The sequence below is a fragment of the Euphorbia lathyris genome, chromosome 2 (genome assembly GCF_963576675.1).
Source record: "Euphorbia lathyris chromosome 2, ddEupLath1.1, whole genome shotgun sequence".
In the NCBI taxonomy this organism is placed as follows: domain Eukaryota; kingdom Viridiplantae; phylum Streptophyta; class Magnoliopsida; order Malpighiales; family Euphorbiaceae; genus Euphorbia; species Euphorbia lathyris.
In genome coordinates this window covers 99,952,409-99,972,378 of record NC_088911.1, presented here as the reverse complement: position 1 = coordinate 99,972,378, position 19,970 = coordinate 99,952,409, and the positions used below count along the sequence as shown (strand labels likewise).

Sequence of the window (19,970 nt, the reverse complement as noted above, 5' to 3'; positions counted from 1 at the left end):
GGAGAGCTAGCGGAGTTGGAGGCGATATCTGTAAATGTTGCTGTCGTAGGTGAGGGGTCCGAGTTGTGGGTTTCGTTTTTGCATGTGTTGCGTGTGTTTGCTTGAAATATGTTGATTGTGTTGTTACTTATGCAGGTCCAGGTGATCCTCGCATGAGTATGGATTTCGACCCGAATGAGTTTGGTGTTGGCTTGGAGACTGCGAAGGAAGCATTTGCCGGTGCATCAGGTTCCTTGGCTTCCTTCTCTTCGCTTGAGGATGCGAATCAGGTGGTTCAGAGCATGGGCGGGGTGCTTGCTATGCACGAGGATACTGATGTGACTGACAACATACCGCAAGGTATGCCCGTGCTAGACAGTGAGCCGAAGGAAGCTGCGGAGGTGATAGCTGCTGAACCTGAACAGGTCGAGAACCAGATTCAAGGAGTGCTTACCCGGAAGCGTAAGAAAGATAAAGCTAAGACAGTTGCCGGAACTGAAGCCGAGAAAGTATGTGCGGACGACGATACTGATGGGGCAAGCGACGGCTCTAAGCGAGCGTGTACTGACGGCGGGGCCGAGCTTTCAGCGGAGATGATGGATCGGGTAGGTGATCACCCAGATATGATGAAAAGAATGGATATCAAGATTGCCAAGTTTCAGGAATATGTGATGGGGTTGTCGGTGCACTCAGACATGGCGACGTCGGACCTTGCGCGGGCGATGGCTCGTGTTGCTAAGGTGCCCGAAAAAGTTCACCGAATGGATGGTGTGTCCAAAATGAACCTCGGTGTGGAAACTTTATCGGTGCTTGGTGTGGTAATTTCTCTTGACATGTTCGTTCAGGTTTGCTTCTAATGATCGTGTCCTGATTTGTGTATTCTGATGTAGGCCATTCAAAATGCTAACACGGTATTCGACATGTGTGTCAATGATGAGAACTTGTTTCGGGACATGGAGCAAGGTTTGCGGAATACTATGAAGGAGCTGGACGCGGCGAATGGGAAGTTAGCTACCGCTAGAGAGTTGTTGGAGCACCGTGAGGGCGAGATCGCAGTACTGACCGAGCAGCTGAAAGTGCAGACAGGAGGCCGAGTGGAGCTATCGAAGAAGTTGGCACATGATGCTGAGGAGCTCCGTTCTTACAAGGATATTCTTAGGTTTGCCACCTTATGGACCAACCGAGTGAAGGAGAAGTTCGACGAGAGAGACAGGCAAGCAGTTGCGTTGTCCGATGAGAACGAGAGACTCATGCGAGAACTTGAGGTGGCTCGGAAAGAGGGTAGCGAGTTGCGTGCCTTTGCGGGACAGCGCGAGGAGAAGCTGATTAAGATGGATCGAATGATGCTTATTGCTGCTGCTTACTCTACTGGGTATGAGGTTCCTCCGGAGGTCATATTTTCTCCGAACGTGTATGATAAAGCGGCCCAGGCAAAAGCCGTAGAGTTTTGCGGACGTTTTAAGAAGAAATAGTTGTAATTGGAGATAGCATGCTCTTTTGTTTCTTTTGATTTCAAAGATGTAATAATGTTTTGTACGGTTGGAATCTTTGGGGATCTTTTGGCAGCTAAATTTGAACATCACTTTGCATGTTGATTTGATTTGAGGCTCTTTGATGTGTTTGTCAAGTCTTGTCTATTCTTTCTATAAATAGGAGTTGGTTCTTGTTTGTGTTCTTCATTCATGGGGCGTTCTTGCTTCGTTTGTATTCTTAGGCGTTTATTTATTCCTGTCTTCGTGCGATGTCGCTTCGGGATGTTGTGGATTCTGCTAAGGTGCTTGAGGTGCAGAAAGCTATCTCGGCGATGCCTCACCCTTATGTGTATTGTCCGCCAAGGGACGATCCTGATCTGGACAGAAAGATGCGATATGCTTCTCCGGTGTATCGGTGTAGGAGATTGGATTATTCTGTGTTTTGGCGTTGTATTAGTTATTTCCTTTCAACCTTCTCAATCTTTATGTAGTTTTGTTATTTTCAATGAAAAAGTTGTAAACTCGGATTTCCTTCTCGATTGGGGATCGTATTTGACCGCTTATTGCTCCCTTAGGGGTACGCAGCTAACGCGCTATAATGTGCGAGACGCCGTTTGAGAGATGCGATTGTTGAGTCTTTCAAGATGCTCGAGGAGCCCTAGCATAATTTTCGACGCGACTTGAGCGGGGACCGCATATGGTACCTCGCTTCGTTAATTAATCGGTAACAACATGGGGTTGTTCACGCGATTTAAGAGGCGTTTCGAGATGATCGAGAAGCCTGGGAATAACGTTTTGAGTTATTCAGTGCGAGGACCGTATTAGGTAGCTCGCTATCTTGATCAATCGGTAACAACATGGGGTTTCTTCATCCTTACAAAATGAGGGTTTAAATACATCCCCCTAATGATAATAAAAGACAAGGACTACCCCTACTAGGGTTTTAATAAGGTTATCCATAAAAGGGTAAAATAGGTGATACGTCCCGACAATCAGTACAATGGTACATGTACGGATTGTCAGGGTTGTTGGTGAATTACTTCGGGAGGAAGTAAACCTAGAGATCCGCCCAGGGTAGATGTTGATACGCCTCTTTGTGTACTCCTAGATCCGCCCCGCTCGTATGTCCTGGGGATCCGCCCTCCTCGGTATAACCTCCGTGGGTTTGATGTCTGAGGATCCGCCAGAGCACGCGTGATCAGTGCTGCCAGTTAGGATGTCCGCATCATTCTCTCCTTCTTTAAAAGATCTCGGCACTGATTCGTCTTTGTTGAACTCCAAAGGACCATCTGACTTCCACGGGCTAAGGTCACGGATGTTGAACGCTGGTGATATTTTACCGAGCCAATTTGGCAATGCTATATGATAGGCATTGGCATTGATCTTCTTGGTGACCTTATATGGACCGTATTTCCTAGGCCGAAGCTTGCTGCTTGTGGCGTTGGCGAGTCTCTCTTTACCCAAATATACCATAACCTCATCCCCAACTTCAAACTGTAGGTCCCTACGGTGCTCATCCGCCTTAGCCTTTAATTTCTGATTTCTCTCCTCAAGAGTCTCTCTCACCTCTTGGTGCATCTGTACATAATCCTTAGCCAGCTGGTTGGCAGTCACGTTTCCTTTAGGAAGATGGGCTATATCAAGGACGTGATTTGGGGTCTTTGTGTATACTACCTCAAATGGGGATCTCCCGGTTCCCGAATGTACAGAGCCGTTGTAGGCGAACTCAGCTTGGGCTAGAACCACATCCCACATCCTGGGCTTATCCTTACATTTGCTGCGCAGTAAGTTTCGCAAAGTTCTATTGACCACCTCGGTCTGTCCGTCTGTTTGAGGGTGGGCGGTGGTACTAAACTTCAGAGACGTATCAAACAGAGCCCACAACGTTCGCCAGAAGTGACTGAGGAACTTTGTATCACGATCTGAGACAATGCTCTTAGGTACGCCATGTAGCCTGACAATCTCTTTGAAGAATAGCTTAGCAGTCGCTGAGGCATCATTAGTTTTACGACAAGGTATGAAGTGGGCCATCTTTGAAAACCGATCAACCACAACAAAGATGGAATCCATGCCTCTCTGAGTTCTGGGCAACCCTAGAACAAAGTCCATGGACAGATCCTCCCATATGGTCTCTGGCACGGGCAAAGGTAGCTGCAAGCCAGCATTTGTAGTGCGTCCCTTGGCGGTCTGGCAAATATAGCATCGTTCTACTAAGTAGGCAACATCTCTTCTCATCTTAGGCCAGAAATAATGAGAACTCACTGCTTCATATGTCTTGTCTCGCCCAAAATACCCTCCAAGGGATCCGCCATGTAGATCACGAACAACCTTTTCGCGGATGGAAGTGCAGGGTAAGCAAAGTTGGTTGCCCCTCATGAGATACTCATCCATCAGATGATACGCCCCATTCCCATGATGGTGTTGACACTTCTCCCAGATACTGCCAAAGTCAGGATCCGCCAAGTATTCTCCTCTGATGTGTTCAAAACAATCGGTCTCCAGGTTGACTGTTTTTATTAGTGACACCCTTCGACTCAAGGCGTCCTCCACCTTGTTCTGTTTTCTAGCCTTATGGATAAGCTTATAAGGGAACTTATCTATGAAGGCGGACCACCGGGCATGCATGGAGATTCGAAGTTGCTTCTGACTTCCTAGGTACTTGAGAGCTTGGTGGTCAGTGTAGAGGATGAATTCTTTCCCCACCAAGTAATGTTCCCACACTTTCAACGCCCTCACTACAGCATAAAACTCTTGATCATACGTGGCCCACTTTTGCCGTGCCTCACAGAGCTTCTCACTGAAATATGCAATGGGCCTCTTTTCTTGCATCAAGACTCCACCAATCCCAACTCCACTGGCATCACACTCAACTTCGAACAGTTTATCGAAATTGGGATACGCCAGCACGGGCGCTGTACTCAACTTTTCCTTGATCAGGGCGAAGCTCTTCTCTTGGGCATCCGCCCACTCGAACCCCCTTCCCTTCTTCAAACATTCCATCAACGGGGCCACTATGGCACTGAAGTTCTTGATGAATCGGCGATAAAATGTTGCTAGCCCATGAAAACTCCTGATATCCCCCACATTCCTCGGAGTGGGCCATTCTCGGATGGCTCTTACCTTTTCCCCATCAACTTGGACCCCATCGCCACTAACTACGAACCCAAGGAAAACCAGGCTTTCCATGACGAAATCACACTTCTTAGTGTTGGCGTATAACTGGTGTTTCCTTAACAGGTCAAACACTATCCGTAAATGCTCCACGTGCTCCACCAAGGTCTCGCTATGAATCAGGATGTCATCAAAATACACAACTACAAATTTTCCAATCACCGGGCGAAGCACCTGATTCATCAGCCTCATAAAAGTACTGGGGGCGTTAGTCATCCCGAATGGCATAACTAACCACTCATACAATCCATCTCTGGTCTTGAAGGCGGTCTTCCACTCATCCCCAGATCGAATTCGTATCTGATGATAACCGCTCCTGAGATCAATCTTGGAGAAAACTCGGGATCCACCAAGTTGGTCTAGCATATCATCCAGCCTTGGAATAGGGAACTTATACTTGATAATGATCTTGTTAATAGCCCTGCTGTCCACGCACATCCGCCAAGATCCATCCTTCTTGGGCGTAAGTAGGGCTGGGACGGCACATGGACTCATACTTTCTCTAACGTATCCCATTTCAATGAGCTCTTCCACTTTCTGCCTCATGATGTCATTTTCCTTTAGACTCATTCGATAATGGGGAAGGCTTGGCAAACTAGCCCCGGGCACAAGATCGATATGATGTTGGATGTCCCTCAAATGTGGTAACCCACTCGGTAGTTCTTCAGGGAACAGATCTTGATATTCGCCAAGTAGGCGGGTCACTTCATTCGGCATCTCCCTTTCGCCCCTTTGGGCGGATTCGTGATTCGCCTTAACCATTACCACATACACCATCTGGCTCTCTTCACATTCGCTGACGAATGATTTGTGTGTAGGACAGACTACTAAGGTAGACTTCTCGTCGGCCTTTGGCTCTCTCATCATGGGTGTAAGGACGAACTTCACCCCATTCTTCACAAATCTGTAAGTGTTCTCTCTTCCTGCGTGGATGGCGTCGTTATCAAACTGCCAGGGTCGGCCCAATAATAGGTGGCAGGCATCCATATTAACCACATCACAACAGACTTCATCACTGTAATCACCAATCACAATAGGTACTCTGCATCTCTGGGTCACCCTAAGTTCACCCACGTTTTTGATCCATCCCACCCTATAGGGGTCGGGATGCGCCTCCGCCAACAACCCGAATTTCCGAACGGCGCTGTTGCTCACAATGTTCTCTTGGCTCCCACTATCTATTATCACATTGCATCGCCCACCTTTCACAAGACAGCGGGTCCTGAATAGTCGGTGCCTCTGATCTCCCTCTATCCGGCTGGAGACTAACAAACGCCGTACCACATGAATGGCGTATCTCTCTTCATCCGCCTCATCATCATCTTCTCCCAAGGGTCACAAAATACTTCATCCCCTTCGTCATAGTCATCTTCATACCTCTCCACCATGTTGGCGCTCTTCCTCCTAGGACATTCGTTGGATCTATGGCCTGGCTCATTGCACCGAAAACATTTAAAAGGCGCTGGCCTCGCATACGGATTGTTGCTCTTAGGTGGTATAGGTGCTTCCTTGTACGGCCTAGTATCTCCGACAGATCCCCTTCCCACACTGTTGATCTTGGCCCCACTGGCACTCGCCACCTTCTTACTTTTGTCATAAGACTTCACGTTATCTCTTCCTCCAGGCGTATACTCAGTAGTGGCGGATCTCCTAGATCTCCCGGTTAGTTGAGACTCAGCCTTGAGGGCTAAATTCCTGGCATCTTGTACCCGAACCACCATCTGTGTGCCAATACGATCCTGGATGTTGTATCTCAACCCTTCTAGATACCTAGAGGTCTTTTGGCTTTCAGTTTCTGACAAGTTGGCCCTTGCCGAAAGCCTCAAGAACTCGGAGGTATACTCATGGACACTTCGGGTCCCTTGAGAGCATCCTTTGTAGGAGCTGTAAATATACTGCTCATAATCTGGCGGTAAGAAGCGCTCCCTCAACATCGCCTTCATCCGTAGCCAAGATCGAATCGGATCTCTGCCCCCTCTTCTTCTCTCTTCCCTCATCTGATCCCACCAAACTGATGCGCCACCCTTCAAGCGATACGCCACCAGCCTTACTTTCCTCTCATCAGGAATCCCAGCATACTCAAAGAAACGTTCCACTTCCGATAACCAGTCTAAGAATCCCTCTATATCCAGTTCGCCTCCAAAAGACGGTAAGTCTATTTTTAGCTTAAAGGCATCATCTCTATCAAAGTTTCCTCGACCTGGGTATACTCTAGCAACCTCCACACGTCGGTTGTCAACAGGCCCAACATCCCTCACAGTCCTAACGGTATCATCATTCCCGATACCCTCAAAGTCATCACTATCGCTATCAGCGTTATGCACAAGGACAAAGTTGGGTCTTCTTACCTCAGGATCCCTAGGACCCATTTGTGGAAGCTGTTTTTCAGGGACTCCTTCCTTTCTCTGGGTTGATCCTCCCGCGGTTGGTCGGATTAGAGCCAGAACCTCCAATTTGAAGTTTTCTAGGGAGGTGGCTAGCTCCAGGAACCGTTGGTCGGTTTGCCTCTGCCGCTCATGGCTGGCTTGGATCTGCTCCGCAAGGTGCTCCCTCAGCTCCTCATACCTCCGGTCACCGGTTTCCATGGAATCTTGCGGTTGTCGGGGTTGAACCATTGCCAAAAGAAGTTTCGGGTCAGGAAACGATCGGCTCTGATACCAACTGATACAGATTGAAAGCGATAAATGAAGGTTTTAATCGTAAACCAACAAAGAGGTTCTTCTCTACCTAAACTAGAAGGAGTGAATCCCAATAACAAGGTATAAACCTTAGTTTCTCAAAGAGAATGATTTTGATTGATAAAAGTTTCTTCATCCTTACAAAATGAGGGTTTAAATACATCCCCCTAATGACAATAAAAGACAAGGACTACCCCTACTAGGGTTTTAATAAGGTTATCCATAAAAGGGTAAAATAGGTGATACGCCCCGACAATCAATACAATGGTACAGGTACGGATTGTCAGGGTTGTTGGTGAATTACTTCGGGAGGAAGTAAACCTAGAGATCCGCCCAGGGTAGATGTTGATACGCCTCTTTGTGTACTCCTAGATCCGCCCCGCTCGTATGTCCTGGGGATCTGCCCTCCTCGGTATAACCTCCGTGGGTTTGATGTCTGAGGATCCGCCAGAGCACGCGTGATCAGTACTGCCAGTTAGGATGTCCGCATCACTTTCTTGATTGATCGGTAACAACATGGGGTTGTTCGCGCGATTTAAGAGGCGTTTCGAGATGATCGAGAAGCCTGGGAATAACTTTTTTTTGAGTTATTCAGTGCGAGGACCGTATCAGGTAGCTCGCTTTCTTGATTGATCGGTAACAACATGGGGTTGTTTGCGCGATTTAAGAGGCGTTTCGAGATGATCGAGAAGCCTGGGAATAACGTTTTGAGTTATTCAGTGCGAGGACCGTATTAGGTAGCTCGCTATCTTGATCAATCGGTAACAACATGGGGTTGTTTGCACGATTTAAGAGGCGTTTCGAGATGATCGAGAAGCCTGGGAATAACTTTTTTTGAGTTATTCAGTGCGAGGACCGTATCAGGTAGCTCGCTATCTTGATTGATCGGTAACAACATGGAGTTGTTTGTAAATATGGATTCTTATTCATGATTCAGATTATAGGAGCTTATTGATAGTACTTCTTCAGTGTTTGGACGTTCCAGCTATTGTCAAAGACCGCTCCGTCTAAGGAGGTGATTTTGTAGGCTCCATTGTGGAGGACAATATCGATCTCGTATGGCCCTTCCCATGATTTTCCGAGCTTGCCCTGAGCTAGCGGAGATTGAGCGGCAGCGGCGTCTCGGAGCACAAGGTCCCCGACTTGGAAAGTGCGGGGCCGGACCCATCTATTATGGTATCGAGCTATGCTTTACTTATGGGCCGTGATGTGAAGCAAGGCCTCAAGGCGCTCTTCCTCTAATCGCTCACCTGCTTCGGCAAGTTCCACATTGTTGCCGACTTCTTCGAAGGTGATCTGTCGAGGAGAGCGAAGGATGACCTCGGATGGTGCCATGGCTTCTGCCCCATAGGTGAGGAAGAAAGGAGTGCGCCCGGTGCCGGAGTGTGGGGTTGTGCGGTATGACCATAATATTGCTGGGATATGGTCAGGCCATGCTCGACCCTGGTCGGATAGGCGTGCTTTTATTCCTCGCATGATTGTTCGGTTGCTTACTTCAGTGAGCCCGTTGCTCTAAGGGTGCGCTACTGAGGTGTAACGCCCTTTGATACCCCATTCCGCGCAGAAATCGCGGAATTGACTGCAGTCGAATCGCCTCCCGTTATCTGTGATGAAAGAGTGAGGGACTTCGAACCGGTATATGACTGTTCGCTTAAGGAAACCGATTACATTGTCGGCGGTTATTTTGGCGATTGCTTCTGCCTCGATCCATTTGGTAAAGTGGTCGACCGCTACTACTACAAAATGCTTTTGTGCTAAAGCCATGGGAAACGGGCCGAGCAGGTCAATGCCCCATACTGCAAACGGCCAAGGTGTGACAATGCCTTTGAGCGGAGCCGTCGGCGCGTGATGAGTATTGGCATGTAGTTGACACGCCTGACAGCTACGAACCAAACGCATTGCGTCGGAGTCCATGGTTTGCCAATAAAGTCCCTGTAGACGGGCTTTCTTCGTAATTGTCTGAGCGCCCTGATGCGAGCTGCATACGCCCTGGTGTATTTCCTTTAGACAGTGATCCCCTTCTTCCTCCGATATACAACGCAACCAAGGGTGTATGGAGGACTTCCGATAGAGTAAGCCGTTGTGCATGGCATATCGCCAGGAACGCCGAACCACGAGAGATGCCTGCGTCCGATCCTCCGGCAGTGTCCCATCCTGTAGGTACCTGACTATCGGACTCCTCCACCCGCTCGCTGCTGCGTCCGCTGTGTCGATTTGTAATGAGCACTCTGTGCGAATGGCTGGGGCAGCAGCAGTTTCTATAAGGGTATGCAGATCACTGGAATGCTCGCCTGCTGCGAGAGCGGCAATGGCATCTGCCTCTTCATTCTCTTCTCGTGGTACAAGCGTGAGGTCAAAGGTTACTCCTTTGTCTTTGAGATCCTTGAGCAGGGATTTGGTGAGGGCCAAATATTGACACATCGTCGAGTCTTTTGCTTTGTAAGTACCGCTGACATGGCTAACGACGAGCTTAGAGTCCGAGTACACTGTCAGATGTCCGCTTACCATTGTTTTGGACAATCGAAGAGCTGCGATCAGGGCCTCATATTCAGCTTGATTGTTCGTGGTTAGGAAGTCGAGCCGTATGGCGTATCATAGCCGGAAATTACTAGGTCCCTGAATGGCAATGCCTGCGCCTGCCCGCCCTGGGCTGCATAACCCGTCCACACTCATGGTCCACATGTCACTGTTGTAAGCTTTTGTCGATGTGAGGTCGCTAGTTGATGATCTGGTAAATTCTACAGTGAAATTGGACAACACTTGAGCTTTGATCGCCGTGCGAGGTTCAAAACGTATGTCAAACTGGGATAGTCAAACCGACTAGTTGGTGATCCGACCGGAGACTTCTGGTTTCTGGACTGCCTTCTTGAGAGGGTAATTGGTCCTAACCACAACCGTATATGCTTGGAAATATGGTCTGAGACGCTCGGATGCCTGTGTTATGGCGAACAGAGCCTTTTCAACTTCGGAGTACCAGATTTTAGCACCTTTCAGGACCTTGCTCAAAAAGTAAATCGGGTAGAGCTTCGTCTCCTCCTCTTGAGTTAAGACGACTGCCACCGCTTCATCGGCGATGGTGAAGTATAGTTGAATGTCCCGTCCTGGCTTTGGTACCGACAGTAGCAGGGCATGGAAAGGAAAGTTTTAATGGCGTGGAATGCCGCCTGGCAGTCCGTAGACCATTTGAAGGGATGCTCCTTCTTGATCGCTTTGTAAAAAGGTAAGCACCGCTGCGCCGAGCAGGAAATGAATCGGCCCAAGGCGATAATCCTTCCGTTGAGCCTATGAACGCCCTGTAAATTACGCGGTGCTTCCATCCCTAAGATTTCCTCGATCTTTGTGGGATTAGGCTCAATACCTTTCTCTGAAACCATGCAACCAAGGAACTTGCCACTACGAATACCGAAGAAACATTTATCCGGGTTCAGCTTGAGGTTGTAATCCCTGAAAATTTTAAACACCTCCGCCAAGTCATGCGGGTGGTCACGTTCGGCAGTGCTTAGGACGACCATGTCGTCGATGTATACTTGTACCATTTTGTCGATGAGGTGAGCGAACATCTTATCTATCAGTCGCTGGTATGTGGCTCCCGCATTCTTCAAACCGAAGGGCATTACGTTGTAGCAATAAGTGCCTTCATGCGTAATGAAGGAGGTTTTCTCGGCATCGGCCGGGTCCAGAGCGATTTGCTGAAAACCAGAAATGGCATCAAACTGGGATAAGATTTTGCGACCAGCTGTCTGGTCGAGGAGCTGATCTATGTTAGGCAGCGGGTAGGAATCCTTGGGGCACGCTTTATTAACATTCGTAAAATCTACACACATGCGGTACTTTCCGCTGGCTTTCTTTACAAGTACAACGTTAGAAAGCCAATCCGGATAGTGGACCTCGCGAATAAATTTTACAGCTAGTAGCTTCTCGATCTCTGCCTTGACTGCAGCTTGCTTGTCCTTCGCTTGCACCCTCTTTTTCTACTTCAGGGGTTCGATGGAGGGGTCGATGTTCAATCTGTGAGTTGCCTGATCGGGTGAGACTCCTGTGATGTCTTCGGTGCACCAGGAGAATATGTCTGAATGCTCTGTTAGTACATCCTTTATCTCACTGGCCAGAGGAGGCGGGAGCTTGGTCCCAATCTTCAGTGTCTTGTTCTCCCCGATGGTACAGTCGCTGACCGGCTCAATTGGTGTGGGATTGTACCCCCTCATATCCATCAGACCGTCCTCCAGGTAAAGCGTTGTCCGAGGTTGAGTTGCCTCCCATTGCAATTTTTTGGCCAGGATGCGATCTCCTTGGATGGTGATCTTGTCGTGTTGAAGCGGCAAAGTCAAGCATAAGTCGGCGATATCAATTGTAGCTTTTAGGCTAGCCAGTAGAGGTCTCCCGATAATGGCGTTGTAGGCCAAGGGGATATCGACCACCACCCATTCTGCGGTGTCCTCTAATTCTATTGCTTTCGGCAAAGATTGTTGACAGAGAGATGACTCCCTTTACGGGGACTTCAATTTCTGATAGGCCAACTAGGGGAAAAGTTCCGGCTCGGACGGCCGTGTGAGTATTTTTCATTGCGCGGAGTGCTCTCCAGGTGAGCAAGTTCACCGAGCTTCCTGTGTCCACCAGCACTCGATGCGTTTTAAAGCCGACGATATTGATGGTGACAACGAGGGCCTCCGAATGGCTGGTCCGGAGTGGTGGCTGCAATGTTAGGGTCTGATCAATTGCTTTTCTTTTCCAAGACCTCTCCGGAGGCGGGCAGAGTGCCGGTGCTCCCTCCCTTATGACGTGGATTTCCCTGTGGTACCTTGGTCGCTTTGGTTCGTCTGTTCGGCCGGTGTCCCGTTGCTTCGGGCTCTGCTCCCTCTGTCTAACTGCCTTCGGTGGTGCACCTTGCTTCGTGATCCTCTTAATTTCTTTCTGCAGCTGGTAGCAGTTCTCCGTGGAGTGCCCGAAGGATTTGTGATACTTGCAGTACTCCTTCTCGACACGGGTTTTGCCTTTGTCTGCCGGCGGAGTCAGGTGTGTGAATCGGCGAGGCTGGCTCTGAGCAGCATAGTGCACCTCCTTTCCGCGGGTTCGGTCCCCCCTGCACTCAAGGTTTGCTCGCTCAACCCGAGCAGGAAAAGGCATCGGGGCCTCCTTGCGTGCCCGGCCCTCGTCTCGTGCTTCTGCGGTTGGTTTGCTCTTTTCCTGTTTGTGTGAGTCTCCTCTGGCCTTGTCTCTTTCCGATTCCTCGTACCCTGCCGGCCGGTTGCAGTCGTCATATCGGACGAAGGTTTGTGCCATGGTCATTAGCTCTTCGAAGGATCGCGGCATTTTTCTGAAGCACTTCTGCTTCAGGGGCTCACACGAGGTCCCTTTTGCTAGGGCATCATGAGCCACTTCGAGGTTGAGGCCTTTGACCTGAGAGGCCATATGGTGGAACCTGGAAAGAAAGTTGCGCAGTGGCTCGGTTGTTCGCTGCTTGAGCCCGTTGAGGTTCGAACTGATCTTCCTTACTTTTGCTGCCGCGGCGAAACGGGAGAGGAAAAGGTCTTTTAGGAGATCGAATGAGTCAATTGACTCAGGAGCTAGTCCTCGATACCACTCTTGGGCACTGGATGAGAGAGTGGTGGGAAAGACTTTGCACATGATGTCCTCGTCTTTTGAATATAAGTTGATGGTGCTCATGAAAGATGCCACATGGTCGTTTGGGTCTTCGGTTCCCGAATATTGTGATAGGCGAGGAGCCTTCCAGTCTCGTGGGAACCTTGTCTCGATGATCCTTTGCACTAGCGGTGTCTTAGTAGATGTGATGCTTCCTCCCATGACGCCTCCGAGGGCTCTCTTGTCTAGAAAGCGCTGGATCTTTAGTTCCAACATGTATTCGCTGCTCGCGGCCGCCGTCTCCTCGCGTCGCGCATCGCCTTCTCCGGCCGTGGCGGCACCGGCTCCTCTCCCTGCGGGTACCCCGGGTCCCAAGGACTCCCCCGAGGGCGCGCCTTCTCTCTGTATCTCCGCTGCTTCTTTGAGGTACTGCTAGATTTTGGCGTTTTCCTCTTGCAAGCTTCTCTGTTGGTCTATGATCTTCATCTGAGCCGCCGTATGCATAGCTTGAGTGGTCTGAAAGCCTTGTATCGCACTGAGGAGCTGCGTGGTATTGTAAGTCTCTTCTTCTTCCGGGCTCACCTCTTCCATCAGTGGTCCCAGGTTTCTAGGGGAAATTGGAATGGTCGGTCCGGAACGCTCGATGTTTGTCATGGAGCTAGTTGCTCCCACTTCCGGCGCTTGTGTTGGAGCGGACTCAGTTGGCGTTTGCATCTTGCTGGAGGCTCCGAAGTCACTTGTATTCCACCTTCACCGCACCAAATAATTAGGATACGCGGAACAGTGATCCGAGGTCTCTTCGGGAAGCCGTCTGAGGGTCGTCTTTGTGCAGGGAGCGGTCCCTGGGTACACTCCGACGATCAAGACAGTTAGTCGCTCAAGAGAATTATATATTCGTTGGAAATGAGTTAGGAAATATGTTACCCGATCCCCCTTCGTCTTGGTAGTCTCCTTCCTATTTATAGCAAGTCCCCTTGGACCTTTGAGGTCTCTTGCCCCTTTCCTCCTGGGCCCTGTTGGGTCTATGGGCCAGCTGGGCCTAAGGCTGATATTCCGAATCAAATTGTATCATGGTATATATAATATATTTTGGAATTAGAAATTAACTAATTTTAGATTTCAATGTTTCTATGATGCATATACAATCCTTTTTTAAATTAACTCATTTGTCGTCATAACCTTTATCAATTTTGATGTTGACTCAATAAAAAAACTATTTATTTTCAAATTACTTCGGTCATCAAATAAATTTGATTATTAGAATAAAGATGAATAATGTTTTGACTTCTCATCGTACTTTCATTTATTGTTAATTCTTTTCAAAATATTATTATTTAAAAAAAATACTAAAATAGACAAATAGGTATCTTAAACAATATAAAAAAATATTAGGGGTAATTTCAAATATAACCTATGTGGTTTCAAATTTTGGCAAATAAATACATGTGATTTGATTTTGAGCAAATAAATACATGTGGTACACTCTGTTTTTCAAATAAATTATTGTGGTTTGCGTGTTTTTACAAATAGATACCTGTGGTTTGAATATTTTACAAATAGATACCCGTGGTTTGGATGTTTTTGTAATAACAAACCATAAATAAACACTTAATTTAAGCAAATACATGTGTCTTCACTGTTTCCGCGTTTTTAAAAAACAGAACATACCACAGGTATTTATTTGCTCGAAATCAAACCACAGGCATTTATTTACCAAAACTTGAAACCACAGGGGTTATATTTGAAATTAACCCAAAATATTAAATAGTAATGATAATTCATGATACATTCTACGCTTGCTTTGTTTGATGTAAACATTATATGTTTTCTCTATCATATTAGAGATTAATTATACATTCCATTATCTAATAGTAAAAACATACAAAATAAAACATACTTATCAAAAACAAAATAAATATAACCTCTACCTTGATTAATTTATTTAAAATATTTTTTTTTTTTAGGGAATTTCATATCCTATTAATGCACGGAATTTCAACTAGTTATATTATATTACTATGGAGGTCAGGAATTACCGAAAACCACAAGTTCAAATTTCTTCATCTTTAATTTAGAGATTAAACAAGATAAGCAAATTTTATATACATCTCATTCACCTCCCAAATCCCATTTACCTTCTAAAGGCCTAGCTCTCTAGTTTTGATTTTTTAAATTCTTATAATGTAATTTTTCACGAACTTTTCCCTGTTCACTTTCTCAACAAATATTTTAAGTTTTCATTTTTTAAAAGGAAAAAAAGAATAGTAGATTTCCCATGCCAGTGTCTGGACTTTTCGGAAATTATTTTCAGGCATAGAATCTAGTCTCAAAATCAAATACATATTGGGAAGCTGAACCCTCTTCCCTCGAAGGAGTAAAAAATATTTCTCTCAACCTCAAAAATGTATCACAGGCACAAGTGAATGCTAATCCTGAGGCTCCTGAATTCCTATAATATCTATTCCGACATAACTGGGGAAAAAATGTCCACTACACAGTATAGACTTATCTGGGAAGAGAGAAAACAAAAACATCACATTCCATCTTTCTCCAACAAATTCAAAAAGATGTCTATTCATGCCCCTGTCTTGGAAGGGCAGGGGTTACCAGGCTCATTCATCTTCTACTTCCTTCGTAACACCAACTTCTGCCGGCCTAATTATTCGATCATAAAGCACATATCCTGGCTGCAGTACATAATACAGGCAACATTAATCCATAACCAATTATCATAAGCTGCAACATCTGTTTGAGGTAAGTTGCAATATATGAAACAAGTCGTATTCGTCTACCCAGGCAAAAGACATGATCTTTTATAATCAACAGCAATTCGGAGCATATATCAGCTACTAACATGATCTCTCGGAACTAACCTTACTTCAGTTACTTTTTTTCAATGTTTATTTGCCAGAAAAAACTATTACCAGCCAACAGTTATATAATTTTAATTACAAAAGTAGCTTTGATCCAAATTTTGCATTTCCTATCCTTTTGATTTCTTATCTTCATTATATAACAGCATTTGCGACAAGAAATTTGAGTGATATGAACCCGAAATTCTTTGGACAAAGATGTGAAGGTTATGTACTGAATTAATATGAGAATAATTAATTGGTTTTTAATTTAAACAATACCTTTAGGACTGCTGCAACTGTGCCTGGGGGCTTAGAAGCATCTGCTAACTGGAACACTGCATTATGCCTGTGTGGATCAAATGGCTCATTTACTGGATCAAACTTTTCTATTCCGAATTTCCTAAATATCTGAAATCCAAGACATCATAAAACTGTATCAACAACAAATCAGATATAAAGCAATGTCTCCTTCCAAGCACCTCCAATTGCACAACGTGACTAATTTGTCATCCAATATGATTGAGGAAGCTATAACATATACTTACCTCCACAAGCTGCTTTTCTGTCATTTCAACTCCTTCCAAAAGGGTCTTAAGGAGCGGAACTGCCCCAGTTGAGTCGGTAGATGGGTCAATTTTTGAATAACTTTCTTTGACAACCGATGAAGCTCTTCCCAAATTGTCCGCAACATCTAGTAGACTCTTTGCAAAGTTCTGCACCAAATTCATGGAAGATATGCTGTGTCAAATTTGCAAAAAAAAGAATAACAAAAGAACTGTACAATGAAATCTTAATACAAAAGCAACCAACCATTGTCTTCTCTAAATAAATTCAAAGAAAAAAGCAGCCTATCACTGTTAGAAAGAAGCAGGTGCCACACAAACCTGTACGGCGAACTTCTTTGAATTTTCTGCTTCTCGTTTTGTCCTGTCCATGACATTCTCCATTTCTGCATATGTGCGAAGAACTTTGTCCTGCATTTTCTCAATCTCTTTGTGCTTTAACTTCAGAAGCTCTTCCTTTTCTTGGAGAAGCTTCACCAAATCATCCATTGAAAGATCACCTTCAGCATCTGAATCTGAATCAGAAAATGCAATTCGTTTAGTAGCTCTTCTCCTTCTTTTGACAGATTGAGACACGTTTGGTTGAGATTCAGGATCCGAACCTGACTCCTTGGTCTCTCCAGAAGCTAAATCTTCTGTTTGGTCAGAAGGCTTATCATCTCCACTGGTTTTCTCTGGTGCTGCATTTGCTGAAGCATCATCATTCTCTACAGTTGTCCCCTGATCCTTTGCACTTTGTTCAGGGGATGCAGATGAAGTAAATCCAAATCGTTGAAATAGGGACGAAGCGAAGGCTGAATGATGAAATGAGGACACCTGGCTGCCAAGAAACTGAAGAGAACAAAAAAGTTGCACACAAGATTTTGTGTCAGAAATTTATAAAATAAGGAAGATGAGAACACCAACTATAAATAATTAGAAAGGAGTAACACAAACTGCAAAGCAAACAACTCGAGGAGTAAAGGGGTCAGCAGGACACAGATCCATGATACGGCTTCCAGGTTACAGTCCTAAAGGTAATAAACCTTTTATGACAAGGCTAATATACCAGTAACCCATATCAACCTTCTGTTTCATGAAACATTCATTCCTAACCTTGAAAAACCTTCATAAGTGATCGCATTTGTTTTAGATTTTGAATCACGCCATGAGTGATACCACGGAATAAAGACCATGTTATGTAATGACAGAATTTTCATAGCAGAGCATGCCAAGTTATTTTAAAACAAAATGTAAGAGAATAAGAGTTGAACTGCAAATATTTTCTTACACGATTTTGTAGGTAGTTGCAAATACTCCGCTCTAAAGGCACCAGCACATAGAAAGAATGCCATGATAACTAATATGATCTTAATCCCACATGTTATGCCCTGTTATTATTGAACTTTTAAAAATGAAAAGGACATCTAGTTGAAATCAACCCCACAATTCAGAATGTCTACAGCCAGAGAATAAACATAAAATTTGAAAGGTCAAGTTAAAACACTTAGGATCCTGATAATACGAGTAATTCAATTAAAATTTTGAAAAACAGTGGAATTGCATCGAGATGCACACTTCATTAACCACTAGTAGAAGACAACTTTAAGCAAAATATGCTTAATAATACAAATGATATAAACAGTATTCAGATTCAAAAGATTAATCAACAGCAGAATGAAGCCTCAAAAACCAAGCTACCATAAAATCTCGAAATTCCTTTAAAAGAAAGCAAACATGTGATGTATTATTTAGTTCCACTGGTCATAATCATCATCATTCTATTGTACTACAGAATGAATATCCCAAATCCTATAAAACCCAGCTTGAGATCAAGCATAAGAAAAGCAGTTCGAAGATCAAAAAATCAGAATTCGCATATAAATTCCCAATATATAGAGCACAATATTCAAATCCTTAAACCCTAGCAAAACCCTAACTGAATTCAATCTAAACAATTTAAGGTATTCTGATTGCATATAAGACCTGGGATGGGTATTGATGAATAAGTGAGTCAATCTGACTGGAAAAGACCGGAAGCTGCTGCTTCTGAGACGGAGAGAGGAGGAGGAGGGAGCGCCGACCCACGCTCTTGGAAACGCGTGTCAAAACCACCCTGGATATCAACATAGCCGACGAAATGGAAGGAAATGGTTAACGAAGGAACTTTTTTGTAGCTAAGCCAAGAAAGGGGAACAATTTAAGAGAGAAAGGGCGTGCTTGGAGCCAAAGAAATGGGTTTAAGCATTTAGGCCAACAGTGGAAAGGGTTTAGCAGATTGGAGGGGTTAGGTTTTATTTGGAATGATCCAGAAACTCTTTTCAAGGGTTTATCGCTGACTTGTAATTAAGAAGGAAATTTACCAAAACAAATGCGTTCATTTCATTTCTTAAATATTAGTATATACTGAAAAATATCTCTTATAAAAAAAATATATTGAAATTATGCATTATATATATATATAGAGAGAGAGGATAAGGGACAAATTTAACTCTATCGTTTCAAGCGGCGGAGTGCATATTTAATTCCAACGTATGAAATGAAGTTATGTGATATCGAAAATTTGAAAAAAACGGGTTTGACTCTTATTTAACTATTACATCAGACCTTCTAAACAAGTTTATCGATAAATTAAAAAAGTTTCGTACATTTTTTTGTTAGTTTTTTTGTAACTATATTGATAACACAGTAAATATTTGTCAAACTAGTAAAATCGGTACTTTTAATATATTTTAAGGATTAGAGTTTATAAATTAGAAGTCTATAATATTTTTTTAGGGTTTATGATTTATGAATTTGAGTCTAGAATTTTTAAATTATAGTATAAAATCATAATATATAGAGAATAATGACATATTAAGAATTAAATTTAAATTGAGAAGATAACAAACTTAGAAGACAATATGTGATATAATTTTCTCTCTGCATGCCAAAAACCCTCGTGAGTGCGTGAGAGTCGTCTCTTCATCGGAAGCGGTGTGAGAGTGTTGATTGGCGCCGGTTTTCCTTCTCGGACAACGGCGAGTCATCTTGTTTTGTCTTCGGCTGTGGTGAGTGATCTTGGTTCCCAATATGAGCGGCTCGGTGGTGGAGATTCTCTCGATCGCGATCGGTAGTGGTGTTTGCGGCGGAAAGCAGTGGGTGGGGTTTTGGCGTGAAAACACTCTAGAGATTCGCATTACGCCAAATAACCAGGTTTTGTACTGTTTAATTCTGATTTGGGAGTCCTAAACGCTACTGTTTATATGATATGCGATTCTCTACCTGTTGGATTGGTATTTGTGGTGTGAGTAATTCTTGATTGGGTTTGTGGTTTTCCTGTGTTTTGGGGGTGGTTAGCAAACGTATTACTGTTGTGTGATTAAACCTGGTCTGGGGCATCTTTGTGGCTTTGCCGATGGTACTGTTTTACTGTTGTGATTAAGTCTGGTCTGGGGTTTCTTTGTGGCTTTGTTGGTGCTTTGCTGATCTTATTCAGGATAATCAGATTGTTCTGTTCCTGTTTCGAAATACTGGCTGTTATGGAGACTGAGTTTGCTAATCTGAAATTGCTTAACGATGAGGGGGATACCTTTGATTTCACTGAGAGGAGTTAAGAAGGACTAACAAGTGAAAATGATCTTTCCCTGGTGGGTAGATTTCTTATAGAGAGACCAGTTAATTTTGCAGCCATGAAGACGAAGTTGGCTGATA

At 44.8% G+C, this 19,970-nt stretch overlaps 1 protein-coding gene across 2 annotated transcripts; it reads right to left on the bottom strand.

Moving 5' to 3' along the window:
* Positions 1 to 15,168: 15,168 nt before the first annotated feature.
* Positions 15,169 to 18,613, bottom strand: LOC136219126 (grpE protein homolog 2, mitochondrial). 2 transcript variants are annotated; one of them, XM_066006381.1, is made up of 6 exons: positions 18,264 to 18,610; positions 16,901 to 17,129; positions 16,620 to 16,813; positions 16,281 to 16,448; positions 16,015 to 16,143; positions 15,169 to 15,567 (listed from the first exon to the last, which is right to left on the bottom strand). In XM_066006381.1, exons 1-6 carry the CDS (start codon positions 18,405 to 18,407, stop codon positions 15,493 to 15,495), a joined length of 939 nt encoding a protein of 312 aa, XP_065862453.1. In that variant the 5' UTR covers positions 18,408 to 18,610; the 3' UTR covers positions 15,169 to 15,492. The 2 variants fall into 2 exon arrangements, with proteins under 2 accessions (XP_065862453.1, XP_065862452.1); XM_066006380.1 differs by having other exon boundaries at positions 16,620 to 17,129; positions 18,264 to 18,613.
* Positions 18,614 to 19,970: the final 1,357 nt, after the last annotated feature.

Excerpts from the sequence above, each read along its gene's own strand:
- LOC136219126 (XM_066006380.1), bottom strand. The coding sequence starts at position 18,407 with ATGTTGATATCCAGGGTGGTTTTGACACGCGTTTCCAAGAGCGTGGGT. Across the intron at positions 17,130-18,263 it reads TTCATCAATACCCATCCCAG|TTTCTTGGCAGCCAGGTGTC; the intron begins GTCTTATATGCA and ends TGTTCTCTTCAG. Across the intron at positions 16,144-16,280 it reads CAGAAAAGCAGCTTGTGGAG|ATATTTAGGAAATTCGGAAT; the intron begins GTAAGTATATGT and ends CTTGGATTTCAG.